The 24,721-nt window shown below is 42.5% G+C and overlaps 1 protein-coding gene across 9 annotated transcripts in view; it reads left to right on the top strand.

The window, feature by feature from the left end:
- The window catches only part of CD86 (CD86 molecule), a 73,011-nt gene that overhangs the window by 28,009 nt on the left and 20,281 nt on the right, over positions 1-24,721 (top strand). For 4 of the 9 annotated variants that reach the window (XM_047791093.1, XM_047791078.1, XM_047791036.1 and 1 more), the window contains exons 2-3: positions 11,407-11,456; positions 23,462-23,797. In XM_047791093.1, the coding sequence (XP_047647049.1) occupies positions 11,407-11,456; positions 23,462-23,797 (386 nt within the window). Of the gene's footprint in view, positions 1-2,022; positions 2,221-11,208; positions 11,283-11,406; positions 11,457-23,461; positions 23,798-24,721 lie in introns of those variants that run through there. The other 5 variants (XM_047791063.1, XM_047791071.1, XM_047791102.1 and 2 more) reach the window with 4 other exon arrangements.

The raw sequence follows: 24,721 nt of genomic DNA, 5'->3' as shown, positions 1-24,721 counted from the left end.
AACTTTTTGGCAAATGGGGGAAAAATAGTTTCCAAAACTGCTGATAATTTGAAAACGCAATTCTCCTTGACTCGGAAAGGTCTGATTCTAGATATGACTAGGAAAATTGGTCATGTGTCTTACCCATACACTTGCTATTGGGAAACTGGAAAAGCTAATTGCCATTGCCATGTTATGCTTCTTCTTCCAGGCACATGAGGGGAGCAGTAATTTTAATTTTAATACTTTAGTTACTGACAGTATTTGGGGAGTGCACAAAAGCACCCCCTGCTCCTTATGAATCCACATAGATATTTATTCTTTGGGCCTATGAATCTTTGGTGCTGCTCCCCTCATGTCTCTGTGGAAACACTGTGCTCCCAAAGGGGCAGGAAAAAGGACAGCTAATGAAAGGAGGGCACTTATGAGGTAAGAAAATTCTCTACCAACGGGAGCCCAAAGGGATTTTCTCCAAGAAGAGACTGAAAGCTAAGTCAGACATACGATCCAGCTTATACCAGAAGGAGACGTGGCTGGCGGGGGTGTTCAAGGATAGCAGAGTTCAAGTTGGGTGACATGTATCTGTCATGTATCTGTCCATCAGACACCAGGAAGTATTCATGTTTTCATCAAGGCATCATTCATGCCCATCCCTTTCATCATGCTCCTGTGCTGGTTCAGCCTCTTCATCTCAGGTCTATGAGTCTTAAATACTGACTTTCTTGATCACCCTGATACCAGCCCTTACCTACTTCCTCAGGCCCCTGACAGACTTATTTTCTTTAAACTTTCATCCCATGATTTTTCTGCTCCCACACTATTAATCTCAAATTCTCAATTTTTTTTAAAATTATTTATTATTATTTAAATTCTCAATTTTCTATCAAATCAAATATAAACTTTTTATCTGACTTTCTAGGCCTTGTTAAGCTATCCTACTCTACTTGCAGAAACTCATTTCCCATTAAGTGTCCAGAATAAACCTCTCTTCTAGTCCAACCAGCTTTTCTTACCATCCTATAAAAAGGTCACAGTCATTCTCTCATTTCTAAGTGTCATTGCAGGAAGTTGCCAAAGACCATCATACCAGTAAGAAACATTGACTTCAATCTGGAGTTCCCGTCATGGCTCAGTGGTTAATGAACCTGACTAGTATCCAAGAGGATGTGGGTTCAATCCCTGGCCTCACTCAGTGGGTTAAGGATCTGGCATTGCCATAAGCTGTGATGTAGGTTGCAGATGCTGCTCAGATCTGGCATTGCTGTGGCCATGGCATAGGCCGGCAGCTGCAGCTCTGACTGGACTCCTGGCCTGAGAACTGCCATATGTCATGAGTGCAGCCCTAAAAAGACAAAAACAAAAAACAAAAACCAAAAAAACCCACAAAAACCTTCAATCAAACATTTCAAAATGGCTTGGCAGTAGTTCTTTGAGACACATAAACTGGATGCCTAGGACACAGGGTGGTACCTCTTTAGGATTCAGTTTAAAGGGCTGTCCTGGGAAGAACTGTTGGAAACTTGAAAAGCCTTTCAAGGATAGTGGCGGATGGCCACCACATCAAGCTCTGGACAATCAACAATTGTTGTTACGAAGAGAAGACAGAAATTCTCTGAGAAGGACTCTGTTAGGCAGGGGCCTAGGCTGACAACTCTTTGGAGTGAGAGTATCAGAATGAGTGGGCTTAGGTGGAGCACTGAGTAGCAGCCTCATCTGCTCTAATAGAACTCGACTTTCCTACAAGCTCTAACATGCCCAGCCTACCTTGTTCTTGTCATCAGAGTACAGCTCTGAGAACAAATTTGACCTACATTTAGGTCCCAGGTCAGATATCACCACCTTTGCATCTCCCTCCTCCTGTTCTCCATCTCTTCTGAAGCCCTGGACCACTTGTCAGCTCAGCAGATCCTCCACAGATCCTGGAATCCTCTAAATGTATCATACTCTATCCTGTGCTAAACATGAGAGGAACAGACTGAGGGGGGTGGGGGCAGGGAAAGGAGGTGTGTCTAAATTTTCTCCTTTGTTTTTCCTCTTTCCCAGAATGTAATGGGAAGCTCTGAGATAAAAAGTTATGGAGTGCAACCACCCACCCAATTCAAGAATCTCTCCTAAAATACCTCCTTTGCATACTTACCCCTCTTTTGTGTGAGCAGTTCTGGTGATGAGGAGCTCATTACTTCACAGGGAAGACTTATTTTGGAACATAGCTCACTATTCAAAGTTCTTCATCATCTGAAGGTGAGATCTGGCTCCCTACAACTTTCAGTCATGGGATCTACTAGCCCTTTAACAATAGTGCATGTGTCTTCCCTTGGGAGGGCCCTTAAATATTTGCAGACAGCCATCAGGGACTTGCAGGCTTCTCTTCTTCAAGTTCATTACCTCCCAGGCCTTTTAGCTGTTCCTCATTTGACACACTTTCACTATTCCCTAGTGAATCCCTTGATAAATTCTAATTTGCCATTGTCATTCAAGTATAACCAACGTCATTGAATGTGACACCACAATTGATGTGCTCTGATTAGCACAGAGCACAGTGACCACATTCTACACGAAGAGTAAATTAACATTTGCTTAGCCTTGCCACACTACTATTTATGTGATTTCTACATTGACTACGGATAAGCTATTTCTCTACTGTCTACTTATTCCACTTCACTTAAGCGCAGATCTTTACAATACTCTGAGATTTCTTTAAAATTTAATTTTACTGGAGTATACTTGATTTACAATGATGTACTAGTTTCATGTAGAACAAAGTGAATCAAGTATACATATAAACATATGCATTCTTTTTTCCTCATATAGGTTATTACAAACTATTGAGTAGATTTTACTGTGCTATACAGCATATTCTCAGTAATCATCCATTTTATACAGTAGCCTGTATGTATTACTCCCACCCTCCCAATTTTTCCCTCTCCCCAGTGGTTTCACCTATGGTAACCATGAGATTGGTTTTGAAATCTGTGAGTTTCTCTCTATTTTTAAAATCAGTTCTTATGCGTATGATACCCTGAGATTCCTCATGCTAGTACCAGACTCTTTTTTTCAGGCTTTATAGATATTAACTCAGGAGTTCCCGGTGTGGCTCAGTGGTTAACGAATCTGACTAGGAACCATGAGGTTTGCAGGTTCGATCCCTGACCTTGCTCAGTGGGTTAAGGATCCGGTGTCACTGTGAGCTGTGCTGTAGATCATAGACGTGGCTCATCTCTGGTGTTGCTGTGGCTCTGGCGTAGGCCCCCTCCATATGCCGCAGGAGCATCCCTAGAAAAAGCAAAAAGACAAAAAAAAATTAATTCAGCTGACCAACTGACCAATAGCCATCTGGCTCATTCTTGTACACAATTTTATGCACATCTGCACATCTGAAAGCAGAAGTATGATTTCTGTGCCTTCATTCATAGTTTTACTAAATATGTGAAAGTGAAAAGTAGAAAACAGAGCCCTACACCATCCATCACGGTATCAGTCTATTAAACAAAAAAGATTCCTGGCACTCAGTTGTTGAATGAATGAATGAATCAATCAATCAATACCTTGTCCTCATCCCCATATTTAACCCATCACCTTTTCCTATTGATTATAATCCTAAATACTGCTCGAACATCTACTTTTGCCACCACCACCCTAGATCAAAAGGCCATCTTCTTTCACTTAAATGACTACAGTAGCCAACTGGTTGGTCTTCTGGCCGGTGTTTTGGTTTCCTATTATTCATTTGCTACATAGTTGCCAGGGTCATCTTCAAAATGCAAACTTTAGATTATGTCACTCTTCTGCTATGCAAGTTTCTCTCAGAAGACAGACCCAAATCCTTAACTAACCCATAAGATCAGCATGGTCTGGCCACTACCAACCTCTCCAGCCTTGTTCCCCACCTCTCTATTCATTTCAGCCACATCAACCTTCTTTCATATGTCCTCAGTGCCTTTGTACACACTGTTCTCTTTGCCTCGCATCCTTCCAAGTCACCCCCAACCTTTCTCCTCTTTAGCACCTATTCAATCTGTTCTGCTTACCTATTGTTGCATCACGAATTTAACATCTTAAGACAATGAATATGGTAGTCAGAAATTTGAGCAGGCTTCTGAGAGACTTTTCTGGTCCTCATGGCATCAGCTGAGATCACTTTATGGTATTAAACTGATGAATGGGCTAGTCTAGAGGTACCATATCCAATTCAGTAATCTCTAGCCACATGCAACTATTGATCACTTGAAATGTAGCTCATCTTAATTGAATATAAAGACATAAGATTTTGAAGATTTAGTACAGAAAAAAGAATGTAAAATATCTATTAATAGTTTTTATGTTTATTACATGTTGAGATGATAATATTTTTTAAATACTGGATTAAATAATATATATTATTAAAATTAATTTCACCTATTTATTTTTAAATTTTTTATTGTGGCTACTAGACATTTTCAGATTATATAGGTGACTTGCATTACATTTATATTGGAAAGTGCTTATCTAGAGCAAGGGTCAGTATTTCTTTTTTCTGTAAAAGGCCAGGTAGAAAATATTTTCAGCTTTGCAGGCCACACGATCCATGTCACAGTTACTCAATTCTACCATTGTAGCGCAAAAGCAGCCATAGACAATAATTATATAAATGAGAATGGCTGTAGTTCAATAAAACTTTATTTGTAAACATAGGTGGTAGCCTGATTTGATCTGCAGGCTGCAGTTTTCTGATCTCTGACATAGAGGATCCAAGGTCATATTCGCATGTCCAGTGGCTTGGCAGAGATGGCTGGAAGGCTGTGCTCAGCTGGGACTGTTGATCCAAACACCTACACATGGCCCCTCCAGCATGGTGGTCTCAGTAGTGGGACATCTTACATGGTGGCTCAGAGCCCCAGAAAGAGTATTCCAAGAAAGACAGAAGCTGCAAAGCTTCCTTTGATCTAGTCTCAGAAGTTCCAAGTATCCCTCCCAGTGCATTCCATTGGTCAGACAAGTCTCTAAGGCCAGCCCAGACTCGAGGAGACTAGATTCTACCTCTTCATGACAGGAGTAGCAAAGACATGTACATCTTTAATCTACCACATCATTTTTTTTTTTTTTTTTGCTTTTTAGGGCCACCCCTGTGACACATGGAGGTTTCCAGACTAGGGGTCAGATCAGAGCTTCAGCTGCCAGCCTATGCCACAGCCACAGCAAGCCAGGTCTGAGCCACATCTGCCACCTACACCAAAGCTCACAGCAACGCCAGATCCTTAACCCACTGAGCGAGGCCAGAGATCGAACCCGCAACCTCTTGGTTCCTAGTTGGATTCGTTTCTGCTGCACCACAACGGGAACTCCCCACATCATTCTTCAAATCTCAGTGCAGAGCCTTCAAAGTACCATGAACCTCTCCCCTGTAGCACTTGTCATCACTGTAATTTTACATTTATTTGTATGATCCTTGCCTTGCTCCTCTACCAAACTCTAAGCAACCACAGGAAGAGGAGCTCTTTCTGGTTTTGCTCACTGTTATATTCCCAGCATGTAGTGAATTTACTCAGTGTCAGGCTTGTTCTAGAGGTTGCAGGGTAGTGTAAAGATGTGTAGGCCTTGTCCCTGACCCAGCACTAAAAAGGAGGACAGAGTGTCCACAAAGTAACTATCATTCAAGCTCCGGGCCAATGTAGAAGATGGTCTCAATGAATGACCTTCCAGCAAACCTATCAGCATTTTCCCTGGTTCCCTGATCACTTTTATTCTAGACAAAGTTGTGAAATAGGGAACTTCATTGTTTTGCTCCCCAACTTCTGCCTTGGAATCCTCTCACTTCCTGTGTCATCATATCTGTACTCTCCTCTCCCACCTCATGCCTGGCCACCACACCATGCCACATCCCTGCATACTGCCTTTTCCCTGAACTAGATCCCACATCCTCCTTCAGACTGAAATGCAAAATGCTCTCCTTGACTCCCTCCTTTTCCTGCCCCAATCGCTGAAGTTCCCAAGCTTTTCTGGGTAAGGCTTAGCTGAAACACAGTCACCTGTGTCTGGAGGTCAACTCATTCCAAGAAGCTGATTACCTGTCCAGGGTTGGAGTGGGAAGGAGTGTTCTCTGCCTGACACATAACCGGTGCTCAGCAGTATTTGTGGAGTGAATGGCAGCTCAGGTCAGAAATTTCCCTGATGCAAAGGGACACTTATGGCACCCTCCTACCCCATCTCAGCCTGTCCCCTTGAGGGCCCCACTGTGATTCCAAGAACCACTATCCCACCTGGCCTGGGATATGCTGCTCCCCTGCTCTCCTGAGAGTGGATAGAATTGGGATCCTTTTCACTTGCTCCTATAGCACATCTGAAACCAGCTGGAAGTTTTAAAGGAACAACATTGGTACTAAAAAAGAACACAGTGAGGGATGGAGAGAAACTAAATTTTTGATGGTGAGCATGCTGTAGCCTACACAGAAGTGGAAATATAATGTTGTACACATGAAACTCATACAATGTCTAAACTAATATTTCCTTTAAAAAAAACAAAAAAGAACGCAGCAGAGAGGGCTTAAATCTCAACACCGTCATTTACTAGCCAGGTGACTAGGAACACTCCTTAACCTCTCTGACACGCTGTTTCTTCATCTGGAACCTGGGGAGAAATAACCCCATCTTATCGTGAGGCCCAGTAATATAATCAGCCATTCAGTTGATGCTCATTCATGTTCTATGATGAGCCAGGCATGTAGAGTGAGAGAAAGCAGTGTCTGGGTGCTTTTCTTTGGTTTCTGGAGTGGACCTCCAGCTAAATGGAAGCTACTTGTTCAAGGTTTTTGACCAGTTTACCCACTTACAGCCCTTATTTTGCTCGTGGTTGACAGAAATCTCTCTCAGAGAATCCCCCCTGTAAATTCTTAGGTTCTTTCCTCTCCCATTCCCCTTTTTGCTCTCTCCCTCCAAAAGCAAGAGTTTCTACTTCTCAGGCTCTCTGGAGAAAGCAATGACTCGTGGTTGTGGTTAAGAGTTCATTGCTCAGGGAGCAGGGACATTTCTGCTCTGCTTCAGAGCCAACGCCATTGAAGAAGAGCAGCTTCCTGATTCAACCCTCCGCCCTCACATACTCTTCATGACTAGGGGCAAGAGAAAATTTTCACATAGCGCATTTATACCTTATAAAAGAGCCTCATTTATCAGCCAATCTCAAGTGTTTTAGCTCTATATTTGAATAGGGTTTCTGACAAACTAAGCATCTAAATTATTGGCCAGGATGGTGTGGCAGTCTCCAAATTAATGTTGGTGAAGTCTACTAAGGAATGTCACTGCTGGGCCAGGATTTTCTGGATGAACATGATTGCTGTCCCCAAATCCTTGAAGAGCTTTGACAGACGTGTGTTAGGCTTACTCTGTGTAGTTCGAGAAAACAGCACCACCATCAATGAGAGGAAGTTAGGGAGAGGCAGTTTCTCACTCAGGGGAAGAGAGTTTCCAAATAGAAATGTCAAACGTGGTATGGACTTCCTTCTGTGTGAATATAGGGACCATCTATCCAAGATTTCTCAAGGCTGTATCGTTTTCATGTAATTGTTTGAATTGAATTTATAGCAAAATATAATTTTGAATTTGTGTCCCTATACAATACATCACCCCAGGGGGGAAAATATCTTTAATGAGGTCAAGCATACTGATGTTTGGTTTTCAAACAATGGAAGAATTCTACATTAGGTGGGAGTTCAGACTCAAAGGGTTCCCAGTCCTCAGATTCTATAATAAATAGGATGCTGGTAATGACTCAGTATGAGGAAGTGCACAGTGCTAACAGCTTTGACCAAACAGATAAGGTGAGAGCTCTGAGACCTAAGGAAATTACTGGAAGGGAGAGAGTATGATGTTCACAGATTGAACTCCTACTGTGTGCTTCAATAACTGAATATATTCTCAGCTCGTTGTCACAAAGCACTAACTAGTTACTAATTAGCACTAACTTTTAAATGTAAAAGAGCTTCTACAAATCAATAAGAAAAAGGCTAAGACCCAAATTAACAGTATACAAACAAAATAGACATGGAACCGGAAGTATTATCTCTTATGTACTTGAAAAGATGTTCATGCTCAAAATAAAAGAAATCCATTTTAAAATTACAGTGAGAACTACCTCATACCCATTAAGATGGGTACTAAAGGAAAAAATACAAAAAATAACAGGTGTTGGCAAGGATGTGGCGAACTGGAACTCTTGTGCACAGTTAATGGGAATATAAAATGATGCGGCTGCTATAAGAAACAATACGGCAGTTCCCCAAAAAATTAAAAATAGAATTACCATGTGATCTAGTAATTCCACTTTTGAGTATATACCCAAAAGAAATGAAAGCAAGGTCTCACAGAGATATCTACACACCCATGATCATAGCACTGTTCACAACAGCCAGAAGGGGAAGCAACTCAAATGTCCATCAACAGTTGAACAGATAAATACAATGTGGTGCATACATACAATGGAATGTTATTCAGCCTTAGAAAGGAAGGAAATTCTGACACATGCAACAACATGGTTAAACTTTGAATACACTATGCTAAGGGAAATAAGCCAGACACAAAATGACAAATACTATTTGATTCCACTTATATGAGGTAATGAGAGAATTTAAATTCATGGAGGCAGAAGACAGAATAATAATTTCCAGAGATGGGGGGGGGGGTGAGTGAGAATGTGGAGTTAGAATTTAATGGATGTGGAGTTTCAGTTTTGCAAGATAAAAAGAGTTCTGGAGATGGGTGGTGGTGATGGTTGCAGACCAATGTAAACATATTTAATACTACCACGCACTTAAAAATGGAGTAAGATGGTAAGTTTTATATTATGTGCATTTCATGGCAACAAAAAGGAATTTTTAGGAATTACAATGCGATGTCATTTTAACCTTCCCCATTGGTAAAGATCTCAAAGTAGAAATCTTTGATGGTAAAAGCTAACATGAATATAAGCACACTCATGTTTTATTGGTGGAAGAATAAACATCAAATTTTTGGGGAGAATACTTTTTTGGTATCCGTGAAGATTAAAATTGCAATTACCCTTTGAACTTTGGTCAAGCAATTCTGCTTCTAGGAAGATAGCTTATTCCCACATATGTGATCTGACATATGATCAATGGTTTTTATGGCAGCAGAAGATTGGAAAAACCTAAATGTCCATTGATAGGTGGTGGTAAAATACATTAGTATTAACTGATAGAACACACTATAATAATATGCAACTGTGAGAAGGAGGATATTCAATACGTGCTGATAGAGAACAATCCCCCAGGGAGTGTTTAGTGTGCGAAACTGTGTTATAGCATGCTAACATTTGTGTTTTAAAATAAAATGAAAAAAGAATATGGATCTCTGTTTTCATTTTGTTTTGCCTAAACTAACTGCAAGTAGAGGCAAGAAACTGTTAAGCTGTCACTCCAGTTATTTCTATGGGGGAAAACCAGACTGCTAGGGGCCAGGACTGGAAGGGAACTGCCTTCTATTTATCATCTTTACAGTTTAAATTTAGTACCAGGAGTTTCTGCTGTGGCACAGCGGGTTAAAGATTGGTGTTATCTCTGTAGCAGCGCAGGTCTGATCCCTGGCCTGGCACAGTGGATTATGGACCCAGCATTGCCACAGCTGTAGTGGAGGTCACAGTTGAGGCTTAGATTTGATCCCTAGCCTGGGGAACTTCCCTGTGCTATGAGTGCAGCCGAAAAGATAATTACTTAATGAATTAATTAATTTAGTACCATATGCAGGTATGACTTATTCAAAAAATTTAGGTAAAAAAAAAAAAGATGTTAGAATCTAGAAGGTAAGAAACATAAAGAAACACTTTTAGCCCAAAGGCCTGTGCTTTGTGCTATGGGAATAGAGAGGAAGAGGGTCTAGCATAGCCCTCAGTTATCAGAGATGACTTCTAGACAAATCACCCCAAGGAAAAAATTTCTGCTATTGGGTCAGGTCAGGAATAGCTGTGCCTCTTCCCCTGAGGACTGTTTTGTTGTTGTTGTTTGTTTGTTTATTTGTTTGTTTGTTTTAGGGCTGAGCCCGCAGCATATGGAGGTACCCAGGCTAGGGGTCCAATCGGAGCTGTAGCTGCTGGCCTAGGCCACAGCCACAGCAACTCAGGATCGGAGCCACATCTGCAACCTATACCACAGTTCACAGCAATGCCAGATCCTTAACCCACTGAGTGAGGCCAGGGATTGAACCCACGACTTCAGGTTCCTAGTCGGATTTGTTTCCACTGCGCCACCACGGGAACTCCCAGGACTGGTTTGTTTTTAATCTCATGCCAGATCTATAAATTAACTCACCCATCAGCTTTTCCTTTTCACTCTGTTAAAAAGCTACAAGCCAAACTTGTGATCCACATTGAGAAAGGTGGGTAGATTTCTGTGGCAAATATTTAGCACCGGCCTTGCACTAGGCTCTGTTTTATGTCCCTTCATTTGGTTTGTAATGTTGATCATCTTTCCTATTCTGTGCTTCTCCGTAAGGCACTCTATGGCCTTTTTGGTCTAAGTCAGAGTAAATGGATGAATGAAGAAAGATGGAGGGCAAGAGAAGAAAGAGAGGATGGAGGTTACAAAGCAATGCCCATCATTTTCCTTGGCTCCATCACATGGATTAAGTGAACCATCTGGTGCAGTGGTTCTCCAAGTGGGGTCTTGGGCCAGCGACATCATTATCCCCCATGAGTTTGTCAGACATGAGTTTTACTGACGCTACGAAATCAGAATTCTGTGGACAAGGCCCAGGAAATTGCTTTCACATGCCTTCCCAAGATGGTTTTTGAGCACATTAAAGTTTGAAAATTTCAGGAATGTCAAAAAAAAAGTTTATTTCTATGCATAAATACTACAGGTTGGCTCTGTAGTTCAAGGGTTAGAGCACCAGTCTTGAAAACACAAATATTTTCAATGTGGCCCCCACCCCTTGCTCATTGATTAGTTAAGATAAATAATGCTACAAACTGCAGTAAATAACCCATCAAAGTTTATAAGCTTAACACAATAAAAGTTTATTTTTTTTTTTTTGTGGGGTGGTGTCAAGAGCTGCTTTATTAATTTCTTCAGCAAACTAGCTTTGCCATCTTCTAAGCCCCTGGACCCCTCCTCTGGGTCTGTTGCACCCAAGAAAGCAGGGGAAGGAGGCAAGAGGGAGGAGGCCTTAGCCTGGGATCTGGAAATAACACCCATCATCTCTGCTCACAATCTGACTGGCCAAAACTCAGTCACATGGCCCACCTAACTTCCAGCAGGGTGGGGGTAGTTCTAGGAAGTAGGGCGTGTCTGTGGGGCCAGAAGGAAAAGAAAATGGGTTTGGTGAGTACAGAGTACGATCTCTGCCACACCCGTGGACCTCAGTGAATTTCAGACTCCATTTGTCCTATTTTGGTTTCGGTTTCATTTCCTAATCAAGGTTTGTCTTTTCTTTTTTTATCTCCAGCACTATGGGACTGAGAAACATTCTCTTTGGGATGGTCCTCCTGCTCTCTGGTAAGCACTCTTTGGCTTTGTAAAATCCTAGAATCCTCCCACTGTCTCCCGACCAGCCTGACCTGCAAGCTGGGGGCTTGAGACTTGGTGGGTTTTACTCGTTTTCCTCCCTTGCTACCATTCACAATACCACACCCAAGAAAGACCTTTCTGGGGAAGGAAGCATGGCGACTGAGAACGAGTATCTCGGCTGATGGCAGGCCCGACCTGAGAGGGAGTCCTACCCCTTCTGTGCGTCCTCCTCCTCTGCCAGCTCACACCCGTGGTTCTGGATGCACCAAGGAGGGTAGACGGGCCTGTCTGGGGTGCCTGGGGAGCTGGGGGAAGGCCCCTACTCTGATATGCCTGAGGTTTCTTCTGCTCCTCTGCGCCCATTTCTGACATTCTCAGGCTTTTAGGAAATAGCTGACGGGCTTCTAAAAGTTTCCTTCCAGTAGGGACCAGTGGTTTCCTTGTTCCCTACCTTCCCCTCCTCCCTGTTGCCCTCTCCACCAGCCTGTGCCTGTAGATGATAGTTGGCACTGCTTCCTGGGGGGATCAAGAAACCCAGCCCTGCTACCACCTGCTCTGTGACCCTCAGCTAATCACATTGGCTGATTTACATGAAGCCAAGGGGCTCCTCATTTGCTTAGCTCTTTCCAAGCCCTTCTAGGACCCCAGGTGGGACCCTAACAGTGTGGCCACGTGTCTCAAGCCTTGGTAATATTTTCACACGGAAGTTATTTTAACCGCAAGTAGTTAAGGCCACTGTCTCTCTCCACTGCGACGTTTCTCTCCATCGCATTCTCCCCGTTGAGTGACCAAGTTGTGGCCATGGGCATTTCATTTTGCGTTCTGGATTCTTTTTTCTTAAAAGAGACTTTCCCACCGAAAGATATTTTAGAAGTGTCAGGCCTCACAAAACTCAGATCTTCCCTGTTTGCTGCTTTTGTCTAAGTTTCAGTTTCTTCACCTGTAAACTGGGGTTAGTCAAGGTTGCTGCCACTCATCTCCTGACTGGGAGCCTTTAGTTTTTCCCGGCTCACCCCTTCCTGCTGCTTGGCTTTCCCTACCCTCAGCACTGAGAGGTAAGGTACCTGGTCTGGTCCAGGTGTGCAGCAAATGGGGAGGGGAGCCGAGCCTACAGCAGTGCACTGACAGCCCCTGACTAACTAGCCGGGCCATGACTTCACCTCCCCCTGATGGCCACACACCAAACCCTTGGCCACTGTTCTCATCCCTGCTGTGGGTGACAGGAGTCAGGACACTCCTTCAGATCGATGCTGGCTGGGACAGGCCTTTTGTGATGTGTTTTCTGCTTAGCACCATGGAGCTTGTTGAATCTGTGCTATAGATGTGCTAACGGGCCGCTTCATCACTTCACTGACTTAACAGGAGCTTCCACCTTCCAGGGCTCCTGGAAGGGCTCTTGCTACCTTAGCTCTTGGGGAGGTAGAAGGTATGTGTAAGCAAGAGCACCAGAGAAAGGGGAGAATATAAAACTTTGGAGAACTTTTTTACCCAGCAGGAACCCCTTCCCAGTCCATGTACTATTTTATTTATTTGACAGATACATAAAATAGCACTTACTGTTCCAAGCATTTCATAAATATTAACTCCCTTAAACATTATCATAACTCTCTGCTTTGGTCTTGTTATGACTCCCCATTTTACAGATGTGCAAACGAAAGCCCAGAGAGGTTAAGTAATTTGCATAAGACAATACTGCTAAGAAGAAGCAGAGCTTAGATTCACAGCCAACAGTATAGATTCACTTCACCTTGACCTTATGCTATTTCTCTAAGTCTGGCCAGGGAACTATCCATAGTACATAGGATTTGTTCCTTGGGGACCCAAACAACTTTGGTGGATAATGTGACTTAATGCCTCAGCCAAGTTCACAAGTTCCCTACCAGGTACATCCCGCCAGCTTTCCTGCAGCTGACACCTCAGCTGTCCCTACAGCCTGAGCCTGGGCCTGGGCCCTTCTTATCAGAGTGACCAGCCCAGTTCTTAGGACTGGGGAGAGAAGAAAGAAAAATGACCTGGAGACAAATTTTCAGAAAAGTCTGAATTAAGATACCATCTTCCCCCACCCCAGCAAACTTTCTGACTCCCGCATGAAAAGTGAGAGTAAAGTTGTGAGACCTTATCAAAACTGAGTGCAGGTGTCACTTTTGCCCTTGTCTTGAGTTTGAAACTGGATACTTCCTAAATTCTGAAAAGAGAGTTATTAATATTGTAACTTTAACTCACCACCACCACCACCAACAAAACAGATTCCGTTCTTTTTTAAAGGATGAAAAAGAGTCCATTTGAATTTTAGCTTTCTTCTCTGGGCACACCCCTGTTTACTGGGCTGAGCAGTGACCTGCCCATAGGCAGGCATCCAAAGGGAGAAAGGAGACGCAATCAGCCCAGATAATCCACAGCAAAAATGCAGGGCTGCCTAACTCATTTGACAGCAGAGATAAAACAGTACAGAGAAATAATTCTGTTTCTCCCCCCGCCCCCATATGTTTTGTGTCCTCCCCTAGTCATGGAAATGAGACATTGCTGTTGTTGGCTCTGCCCAGGAGGTGAAAATTGGATGAGAGTTAAAACCTAAAAAGGCGAGGAGTTCCTGTCATGGCTCAGAGGTTAACGAATCCGATTAGGAACCATGAGGTTGCAGGTTTGATCCCTGGCCTTGCTCAGCAGGTTTATGATCTGGCGTTGCCATGAGCTGTGGTATAGATTGCAGACGTGGCTCAGATCCCGAGTTGCTGTGGCTCTGGTGTAGGCCGGTGGCTACAGCTCTGATTAGACCCCTAGTTGGGAACCTCAATATGCCGCAGAAGCAGCCCTAGAAATGGCAAAAAGACAAAAAAGAAAAAAAAAATCCCCAAAAACAAAGCAAAAACCTAAAAAGGCGAGAAGGCAGCCATGACCTTGCAGAATTCGATTATAATTTGTGCTTCATATTTATAAAGCTACAGGAGTGTCCGAAGTGCCACTTGTAAAGGCACCTCTAACTGTTAATCCCTATTGGCTGCTATCCCAAACTTCCAGTAACACTTAAAGCTGGAGCCAGGCTGATATTTGGAAAATCAGTAACTCACACATCAGGAGGAATTTTCTTCCTAGTTTGTCTTTTGATGGTTGTTCTCTTCTTGTCTGGGGGACTCTCTAGATCCTAGAGCTTCTCATTTCTCTTGACTAATACCTTTGGTTCAGTTAATGTATCTGAAGTATAAATGGGGGTCTTCCTTCACTTTAAGATTTATATAAAATTGGCTCAAACCCTCATTTCATATCTAGTGTAAAGGTCCACTGTCCCCCCCCCCCCCGCCACAAATTTTTGCAAGTTCTTACACGGATGGTTGCATGAAAATTATGTTTATATGATTACTTCGACGCCCACTTCCTGTGCTGTTGATAGTGGTCATTAAAATCACAGAAGCAAATGGATAGTTCAGATCCAATTCCCAAATTACCAAAGAATTGTCATGGAGCCTAAGAGTTCTCCTATTGGAGTCATTCTTTTGGGTTAAGCTACTGTTTTAGGGGCCTTTAGAATGCCTGTATGCTCCCCAGTAGGGATTATCTTATTCCCAAAGTGGTTGATTATTTTAGTAATTTAGTAGGTTCCAAAGAGAATGGGCTGTCAGACAAGTTAATATAGTAGAAGATGGTCACCGCATAGGTAAGTGCAGAGTAACAGTAAAATTTCTGCGGAATAGAGAGGCTCCAATGGCAGACAGACTGCTTTGGAAGGAGCAAGAGTTTGAGAGACTGTGGCTTGTTTTTCCTTTGTAAGAGATCTTAATACCCTTTCCAGAATGTGTAACTTGGGATTTTGGCCCCCTCAGTAGTGTTGAGACTTAAGGAAACAAAAACAGTGGTAGCCCTTCCTTTATAGCAATCAGTGGTCAGAGAGCCAAGTTCCAGGAACTCAAAATTGTGAAAACTCTTTCACCACAATAGAGTATTTACCTATTCTTGGTTTCATTTTTACTCTTTCTTATATTCTTCCTCCCTACAGCTGTCTCTATTAAAAAATATTCAACTCCCTCCACCCTTTAAAAAAATCACTCTTCTGGTTCTTAATACAATGTAACGGACAAGAGAATAAAAATAGTCATATATAGTTGCGATCACAATGTATATGCAAATCCTTGAATATGTTTGATTGAACAGTTTCATACATACTTTCTCCAATTTCAAAATGCTTTCTATTTTTAAAATTTTTGAAATTGTATTAGTCTCTTGAGTTGAAATGCTACAATTTGCTTTATTTGTGTATATGTCTGTGTTTTATTCACTCAGAAGTTATTGCCCTGTTGTCTTTGGTTTATGGTTGCTAAGAAGCTTTCATTCTAATTGTCATTGTTTTATGGGTATTCTTTCTTCATTTTTTAAAGAATGAAAAGAATCAATCCATTTCTTTGTAAATTTGAAAAAATGTTTTGTGCTTTTAATTTAGCAGCTTCACCACAGTATTTCTAGGTGTGGATTTATTTTCATTTATCTTTGGTATTTAGAATGCGCTTTTTATCTGAGGACTCATGTCTTTCTAAGCTTTGAATATTCACAATCTTATCTCTCTCTCTCTCTCTTTTTTTTTTTTTTGCCTTTTTACGGTTGCACCCACAGCATATGGAAGTTCCCAGGAAAGGAGATGACTCGGAGCTGCAGCTGCGAGCCTACTCCACAGCCACAGCAACTTGGGATACAAGCCACATCCACAACCTATGCCACAGCTCACAGCAACCCAGGATCCCCAATCTACTGAGCGAGGCCAGGGATTGAACCCTCATCCTCACGGATACTGGTCAGATTTGTTTCCGCTGCACCACAACAGGAACTCCTTTTTATCTCTTTAAATGTTGTTTATCTACTATTCCTCCCATTCTCTCCTTCTAGAAACTGCTAGAGTTTCTCAGACTAATTCTTCATGACTCTTAACCTGTTCTTCCATACTTTTATTTCTCTCTCTGTGCAGTTCACTAGTCAAGGATCAGGTGAATGAGCAAAGACATGGGGGGGGTCTTCTCACTTTTGAGGGAGCCCCAAACAAAAGACTCCAGCAGTTTTATTGACTTCAGGCAGAGGTGGAAGGGAAGGACAAGGGGGCATGGGTGAGGGGTCAGTGGGGAAAAGTCTTGAAGAGGAAAAGTGTCTCCAATGTTTTGCTTACTTCCTACCATAAGGTGGCCTCAGCAGAGGCACCTGAAGAAGACCTCTGCTCAAGCCCCCAAATAAAGAATCCAGAGAACCAAAATGTCTGAGTCACAGACATAAATATGTGAAAGAGCATGACTGGCTGGGGGGCCAAGTCATGGACTGCAATTCCCTTCAGAAACTGAAATATCTTCTTGGCTGTGCAACAAGTCTGATGTGGGGAGGGCTTGAGATAGAGTATGCCTGGCCTTTTGGAGGAATGGCAAGGAAGCCAGTATGGCAGGGGCAGAGTACATGAAGGGAAGAAATCTGAAAGGTACCAAGGGCCAGATTACAGAAGATCTTCTAGGTCACTGGAAGGATTGGGTGTATAGTCCTGAGGGTTATGGAAAAGGATTTGGATATAATTTGCAGAGTGGTGGGAAGCCAGCAGAGACTTTTGAACAGAAAGGTTAGATCATCTGAGACATATTTTTAAGGATCATTTGGGTTTGAGGAAGTGAACTTGGTGACAAAGATGGAAGTAGGGAGATCAGTTAGGAGGCAATTGCAATTATCCAATCAAGAAGTAATGGAGGCTTAGCCTAGGGTAGTATCTGCAGATACAGAGGGAAATGTTCCCATTCATAATAAATACCAGTAAGGTGGAAAAATTGATGGAGTGGTGGTAGGAGAAAGAATAAAATGAAAAGAAAAGAGGTGGTAGCCACAAGGTGAGGTGCTTGATATTAGGAGTTTCTAGGAGGTACAGTGGTAACATAGGGTCTAAGGTCTGGCCTAGGGAGGAGATGGCTGGGGTAGAATGGACCACAAGATAGTGGAGGAAAAGAGGACAAGAAAGTGAGGAGCTGGGCACTGTGTCTAAGAGGCTGAAATAGCCTAGGCAGGGGCAGTGACGGAGAAGATGGCAACAGGTCAGGTCCTCAGATCTTCAGTGAATAAACAGGGTTCCTAAGAGGGAGATGGATTAAAAATAACAATGATGGGCAGCGGGTGGTGTAGTCTGATGGTCTGAACTTTTACAGGAGCTGAATTTTTTGACATGTACTGATGTGTTTTACATTTACCTTTACATTTTACATTATATGATGCTTCTTATATTTTAATAGATTATATTTTATGAAACAGTATATGTTATACATTTTATAAAACATACAGATATATTTCTATACTATATAAATATACATAATTATATATATATGTATATATATATCTATATCTATAATGGGATCCATGGTGAACATGAAATTAGAGCAAAGATAGTCTTTTTTCATATTTTTTATTACAGTATAGTTGATTTACAATGTTGTGCCAAATTCTGCTGTACAGCAAAGTGACCCAGTCATACATATATACACATTCTTTTCCTCATATCATCCCCTGTCATATTCTATCTCAAGAGATGGGACACAGTTCCCTGTGCTATACAGCAGGACCTCATTGCTTATTCATTCCAAATATAATAGTTTGCATCTACCAACACCAAACTCCCCATCCATCCCACTCTCTCCCTCCTCCTCCTTGACAACCACAAGTCTGTTTTCATTGTGAGTCTGTTTCTGTTCTGCAGATAGGTTCATGTGTGTCACATTTTAGATTCCACATATAAGTGATATCATATGGTATTTGTCTTTCTCTTTCTGACTTACCTCACTTAGTATGAGAATCTCTAGTTGCATCCACATTACCACAAATGGCATTAGTTCTTTTTATGGCTGAGTAGTATTCCATTGTGTATATGTACCACATCTTCTTAATCCAGCCATCTGTTGATGGACATTTAGGTTGTTTCCATGTCTTGGTTATTGTGAATAGTGTTGCTATGAACACAGGGGTGCATGTATCTTTTTCAATGAAAGTTTTGTCCATATATATGCCCCAGGAATAGGATTTCTGGATCATATGGTAGCTCTATTTTTCGTTTTATGAGGAGCCTCCAAACAGTTTTCCATAGTGGTTGTACCAATTTTAAAGCTAGTCTTAACAGAAATATCATCTCAGCCATGTAAACTTCTGGAGAACCATCCCTGCCCTAGTCACCATTTAAAGGGTGATCAGAGAAAAGTGACCAGGATATCAGAGATTGGGAAAGAACAAAGTTTCAAGAAGGAGGAATGGCCAACAGTGTGGCATTCAACAGTGTGGTCAAAAAGATGAGGTCTTAAAAGAGTTCTACATTTGGCAATGGGGGGGGGAAGCCCCTAAATATATTTGCCAGGGATGTCTCAGCAGAGAGGTGGGGACAGAGGTTGGCAGGGTAAGGGCCAAGAGGCAACAACTGCTGCTTATTCTTTCAGAGAGTTTGACTCTAAGAGAAAGAGAAACCAAAAGTGGTAGCAAAGGCTACTGCTGAAGTAACTGTTGTGAGGAAAGGAGAGGGTGATGAGCAGGGTGAACAGCCCAGAAGCCAAGTTAAGTGGAACTAGAGACTACAGATTTGTAACGTCATCAGCCTGAACAAGAGAATAATTTCTTCCAGGAGTGCTCAAACATTCAGTTATAAGAACAGATATGTAGGAGTTCCCATCATGGCTCAGCAGGTAACAAATCTGACTGGCATCCAGGAGGAGGCAGGTTCAATCCCTGGCCTTGGTCAGTGGGTTAAGGACCCAGCACTGCTGTGAGCTGGGGTGTAGGTCACAGATGCAGCTTGGATCCTGCATTGCTGAGGCTGTGGCATAGGCAATGATTCAAGCCCTAGCCTGGGAACCTCCATGTGCCACAGGTGTGGCCCTTAAAACAAACAAACAAAAAACAGATATGTAGATCAAAAATAGATGAAATCTGCACAAAGGGGCAAGTTTACTGAAGTTGCTCATAAGAGAGTGATTGAAAATATATACTATCATTGTGCTCTCCAACATAGTAGCCACCAGTTCCATGTGGCTATTTAAATTTAAATTAGTTAAAATTAAGTAAGATGAAAAATTCAGTTTCTCAGTCACACTAGCTGAGTGTTGAATGGCTATGGTAGCTGGTGACTACTATATCAATCGGCAGAAATATAGAACATTTCCATAATTACAGAGAGTACTCTCAGAAAGCACTGCATAATAGGGTCTAGACTGAATAGGGCTGAGGTCTTGATGAAGCTAAACAGATGTAGGTAATCAAGAGCAAATCTTGGAGCAAGCTATCTTGTGGACAGAGCAAGGTACATTGAGGTTTAAGATTCTAGAGGAAGAGATGTTCTTGGTGACAAGGTTGAGGGTTATGTCATGGGAAAGGGGCTGCTGAAAGAGCTTGTGGATGAGGATATTTGAAAGATGGAAGAAAAGATCAAAGAACTTTGAGGCCAGGTTGTTGGTAAACTCATCCATGTCAAAGTTACCCACATTGAAAGTCATAACTGACTGGAAAGAAAGACTTTGCATCTAATACTAAAAATCTTCAGTGAGCAAGGAAGTAGTGACCAATGATTGGTAGCAAACAGCAGTGAGAGAGGAGAACACTTCAAAAAGGGAAGGATGATAAAACAAGCAGGTGGAGTCCTTTGGGTAGGGCTAGATTTCAGTGAAAGCACAACCTTGGGGGGAATATTTGATGAAGAGGTTGAAGACACAGAAGAGTTTATTACACTGGAATATAATGAGGCTTCCAGAGGGCCTACTTAGTAAGGAGGAAGTTTAATAAAAGCAGGAAAATTCATGAGGACAGATAAGTATAGTAACATAAGGAAGAGATGACCCTAGAATATATAAGACATGTGTTTGGGGCAGAGGCCGGGGCAGACTAAAGTCCCAAGTGGAGTCAGAGACCTCAAAAGGTTAGACAACTATAGTTTTTGTGTGACACCCAAACAGTTATCATGCTGTTGAAGTCCGAAAATATCCTTTGAAATAAATACCTCTAGTTGATTGGGAGGTGTCTGGGTTGATTCCTGAATGCCTAGCTCCCAACATCGTCATAGCAACTAATTGTAACTAGAACCAGACCATTTCTGTGACTCAAGCACAAAAGGGAGGGAATCTCAACGCTTACCAACCAGTGGAGCCCAGTGAGTCCAGTAGCTGGGTGGTCTAAGGTCTTGGGTCATAATATGGGAGGCCTGAGCCGCTGAGGGAAAATAAACTTTGAGAAAGTCTTCCTCATAGCGTCAGAGAGGCAATTAGCATGCATAGCTCTGAGTGATGTCATGGAAGCCAGTGGTTGGTGAGGAACTATGAAGTGTTAATTGTGAAATACTTTCAGTTCCACTCAGAATGGACTTCAGAGTGATTTCCACCCCAGGGTAGAGAAAGAGGGTCTGGGGAGGGATGGATGGAAACAAATTTTTCCTACTCTGTCACCTCTCTGTTCCATTCTGGAGATAGCGGTTGAAATCCTCTATTGCAGCTTCTCAAGCTGGAGGTCTTATTAAAATACAAATTCTGACTCAGAAGGTCTGGGATGGGGCCAGAGATTCTGCATTTCTGACCAGCCCCTTGGGTGATGCCGATGACTTTAGAACACAAACCACACTCTTGGTTGGCAGGTGAGGAGAGGGCAGTTAGACAGATGGGAGAGAAAGTCCTTACAAACCTTTGGGAGCAGAACCCTTAGGTCAGAGAAGATGGACCTATGTGTGAGTGGAAAGAGTGGGTAGGAAGGAGAGGAGGTACTCTGAGGCCCTGTAGAGAAGCAACCTGAGTCAGGAGGATAGAAGAAGCCAAAGGCAAAGAAAGTCATTTCCAGGGCAGAGGCTGAGTAATAACATAATGGTGACTGTAAACTGGCAGAATTTTCAACTACGTGTTTGGTTTCGCATTAGGTCATCCACCGTGTATCATATGGCACATTAATGACAAAATCAGTGTTTCCCCAGAGTTTCAAGAAGATTTTACAGTAGGTGGCACTCTAACGCTATCACTCAGAGTTGAGCAAAGGAGTGGCAGCACTGCAGGAGTGCCTGGTAAGGTAGTTTCAGAACACAGTAAATCTTCTTTACATCCCTTTTCACTGGTCCAAGTACCCAGGTCGATTTTCCCACCTCCCTCCAATATGGGATCCATCTTGTACAGAGGCTGCATTGTATAATTTCAAGAGCTTCACAGGGTTCTAGTGAGTGTAATGTAATAGGAAGTGATTCAAACCTGTGCCAAGTCCAAGGCCTGGAGTCCTTTCTTATAGAGTTCAAGACCACCACCAACCTCCTTGATTATGCTGCCCACAGTTCAGTTTTGCCAAGTGCATGTCACTGTTATTTCTCTTTTACTCCCTTTTAGAAGAGAAACTCAGTGACCAGAACAATTTAATTTCTCCTACCACCCCTCAAAGCATACCTCAGATGGAACTCCTCTCATGTTCCTCAGAAACCTATTTCTCCTTTCCTCTTTAATGTCAGCATTCCATCATTGAAGTCTGGAATGATGAAGCTTTATTTAGAATCCACCCTAACTCCCTCTCCGCAATGGCATCTAACTTTGTATTAACTAATAAACAGCACTTCTCCCCCAACCCTGTTCTTTTCATCCACGACTACTTAATTTCTTGGCCAAGCATCAAGGAATTGTATGATGTGGAATATACAAAAACCCTATGATCAATCATATTTAAGGAGTTTGACAGTTCAAAACCTTTCCACAAAGCCTAATACATCCTCAGGGAGGAAAGCCTTTCTCTGAACTCTCCTAGCACATTCTCCAGGGCTTATAAAAGTTTCCAAGGGCAATGCATAACTGGGAGAGCAAGTTTGCGGTACCTGGGATTTCCCTAATACTCTGAAAGTACATCCTTACCTTCCCAGTTATGATTCATTTTCAGCATTTCATTCATGTACCTTAAATGGTCTTTGACCACCACAACCCCAAAACAACTATTGTATTTGCCCAGTTCTCTTTCTGATCCCTGAAAGAGCTTAGAGAGGTTACTGAAGCGTCTTTGGTTGGCCATTTGTGTCATTTCCAAACTGTTTCCTATCCTTGGCAGAGCTGGCCATGGAAGCAACAGTCATGGGGGAAGATGCATAAAGGGAACTATTTGAATGTCATTGATAATATTCACAGTGATCCCCAACTACTGAGGCATAAGGAAAGGGGGGATATCAAGTGTGTTACTATGATCAGAAATCTTCACCAAAGCAGGCCAAGGAATAAAGAGATAGGGAGGGAAGGGGAGAGCTTTTGATGTGATAAAGAAGTAAGGGAGCGGAGTTCCCGTCGTGGCGCAGTGGTTAACGAATCCGACTAGGAACCATGAGGTTGCGGGTTTGGTCCCTGCCCTTGCTCAGTGGGTTAACGATCCGGCGTTGCCATGAGCTGTGGTGTAGGTTGCAGACGCGGCTCGGATCCAGCGTTGCTGTGGCTCTGGCATAGGCCGGTGGCTACAGCTCCGATTGGACCCCTAGCCTGGGAACCTCCATATGCCGCGGGAGCGGCCCAAGAAATAGCAACAACAACAACAACAACAACAACAAAAAGACAAAAAGACAAAAAAAAAAAAGTAAGGGAGCTTATAAAGCTACAGTGAAGAGAATCAATGTTCAGTTATAAGACGGTAACAGATGGGTGAATGAGCGAGCTGTCTAACTCTGCTGGTTTTCCCTATTCTGGGATTTGGATTCAAAGAACCTAAGTGGAAAGAGGTTCTGTGAATTGGAAAGACCTAAGAACATTGGGTCCACATTAAACAGATAAGGAAACTGAGCCTCATAGGAGTTTGCACAAGGCCAGCCAGTTAGTTAGCAGTAGAGTGAGGACAAAAGCCCCTTCCTTTCTCCAGATGCCAGAGTGTATACACAGTTCCAGAATTAAAGATTTAGTCCTTCAATACCATTACTGGTAAGAAAGCATCTCAGTATTGTAGAAAGAGAAATGGAGATTCTGAGTTGTTTTTGTCTTCACTCTTGTTTCTCCTTCCCCATTCTCCACCTTTCCTTTTTTTAGGTGCTGCCTCCTTGAAAAGTCAGGCATATTTCAATGAGACTGGAGAACTGCCGTGCCATTTTACAAACTCGCAGAACCTAAGCCTGGATGAGCTGGTCATATTTTGGCAGGACCAGGATAACCTGGTTCTCTACGAGCTATACCGAGGCCAAGAGAAGCCTCACAATGTTAATTCCAAGTATATGGGTCGCACAAGCTTTGACCAGGCCACCTGGACCCTGAGACTCCACAACGTTCAAATCAAGGACAAGGGCTCATATCAATGTTTCATCCATCATAAAGGGCCGCATGGACTTGTTCCTATCCACCAGATGAGTTCTGACCTATCAGTGCTTGGTATGTAGTCAATGGTGTGTTCACATCTGGGGTCTTCTCAGATGAGAACTGCAACAAGCAGACAGACCCTGGTTGGGGAGGGACCATGGAGAGAAAGGCAGGGGACAGCCATTTCTGTGAAGTCCATGCAAAGGGAATGCAGGGCTTGGGAGCAGGGAACTAAAAGTCCTTTGTACTTTTTATAGTGTACTTTGGAAGGATCTTTAAGAATCTGCTCTGGGGACCAAATAGAGCTAACTAACCAAGTTAACATGGCTAGGTGAAAACCATGGGTAAATTGGCCATGATTAAGTTTAGATGAATCATTTAGGTCTCAAATCTTTTTCATATTCATTTTATCCTTTAATCCGAGATTTTTCACCCAATAAATCTTTGCCAGGATCTCCTAGGAGGGGTGGCAGATGACTGATTTGGGTTTTCCCTTTTCCTAGAGGCTGCTTATGATTTGTTTGCTGCCCAACCATGAGCCTAGTAGACAGAAGGGTAATACCCCAAGGCACACAACCCAAAAGCTGACAAGCCAGCTCCTCCATTTCTCCAAGCCTTGAAAAACCTAAAAGTCACTACAGATTTCTTTATATTATAATACAGTAAAATTAACTATTTTTATTTTGGTGTACCACTCTATTAATTTGAACTTTTGTATGGATTTATGTAACCAGCAACATAAACAGGATACAAATACATTTCAGCACTCTAAACAAATTTCCCCATGCTGTGCCCTTATAGTCATACCCTTTCCATACTTTTTTAACTCCTATTTTGCCTCCTACAGTAGTCTTGCCTTTGTGTGAAGGTCACATAAATGAAGTTATACTGTATGTAACCTTTAAAACCTTTTAAGACCAGCTTCTTTTATTTAACATAATGACTTTGAGAGTAGCCCGAGATGTTGCATGCATCAAAAGTCTGTTCCTTCTTATT

Source organism: Phacochoerus africanus, chromosome 1 (assembly GCF_016906955.1).
Source record: "Phacochoerus africanus isolate WHEZ1 chromosome 1, ROS_Pafr_v1, whole genome shotgun sequence".
In the NCBI taxonomy this organism is placed as follows: Eukaryota; Metazoa; Chordata; class Mammalia; order Artiodactyla; family Suidae; genus Phacochoerus; species Phacochoerus africanus.
The sequence above is the reverse complement of the archived record's forward strand: the minus strand, read 5'-3'. Positions and strand labels throughout refer to the sequence as shown.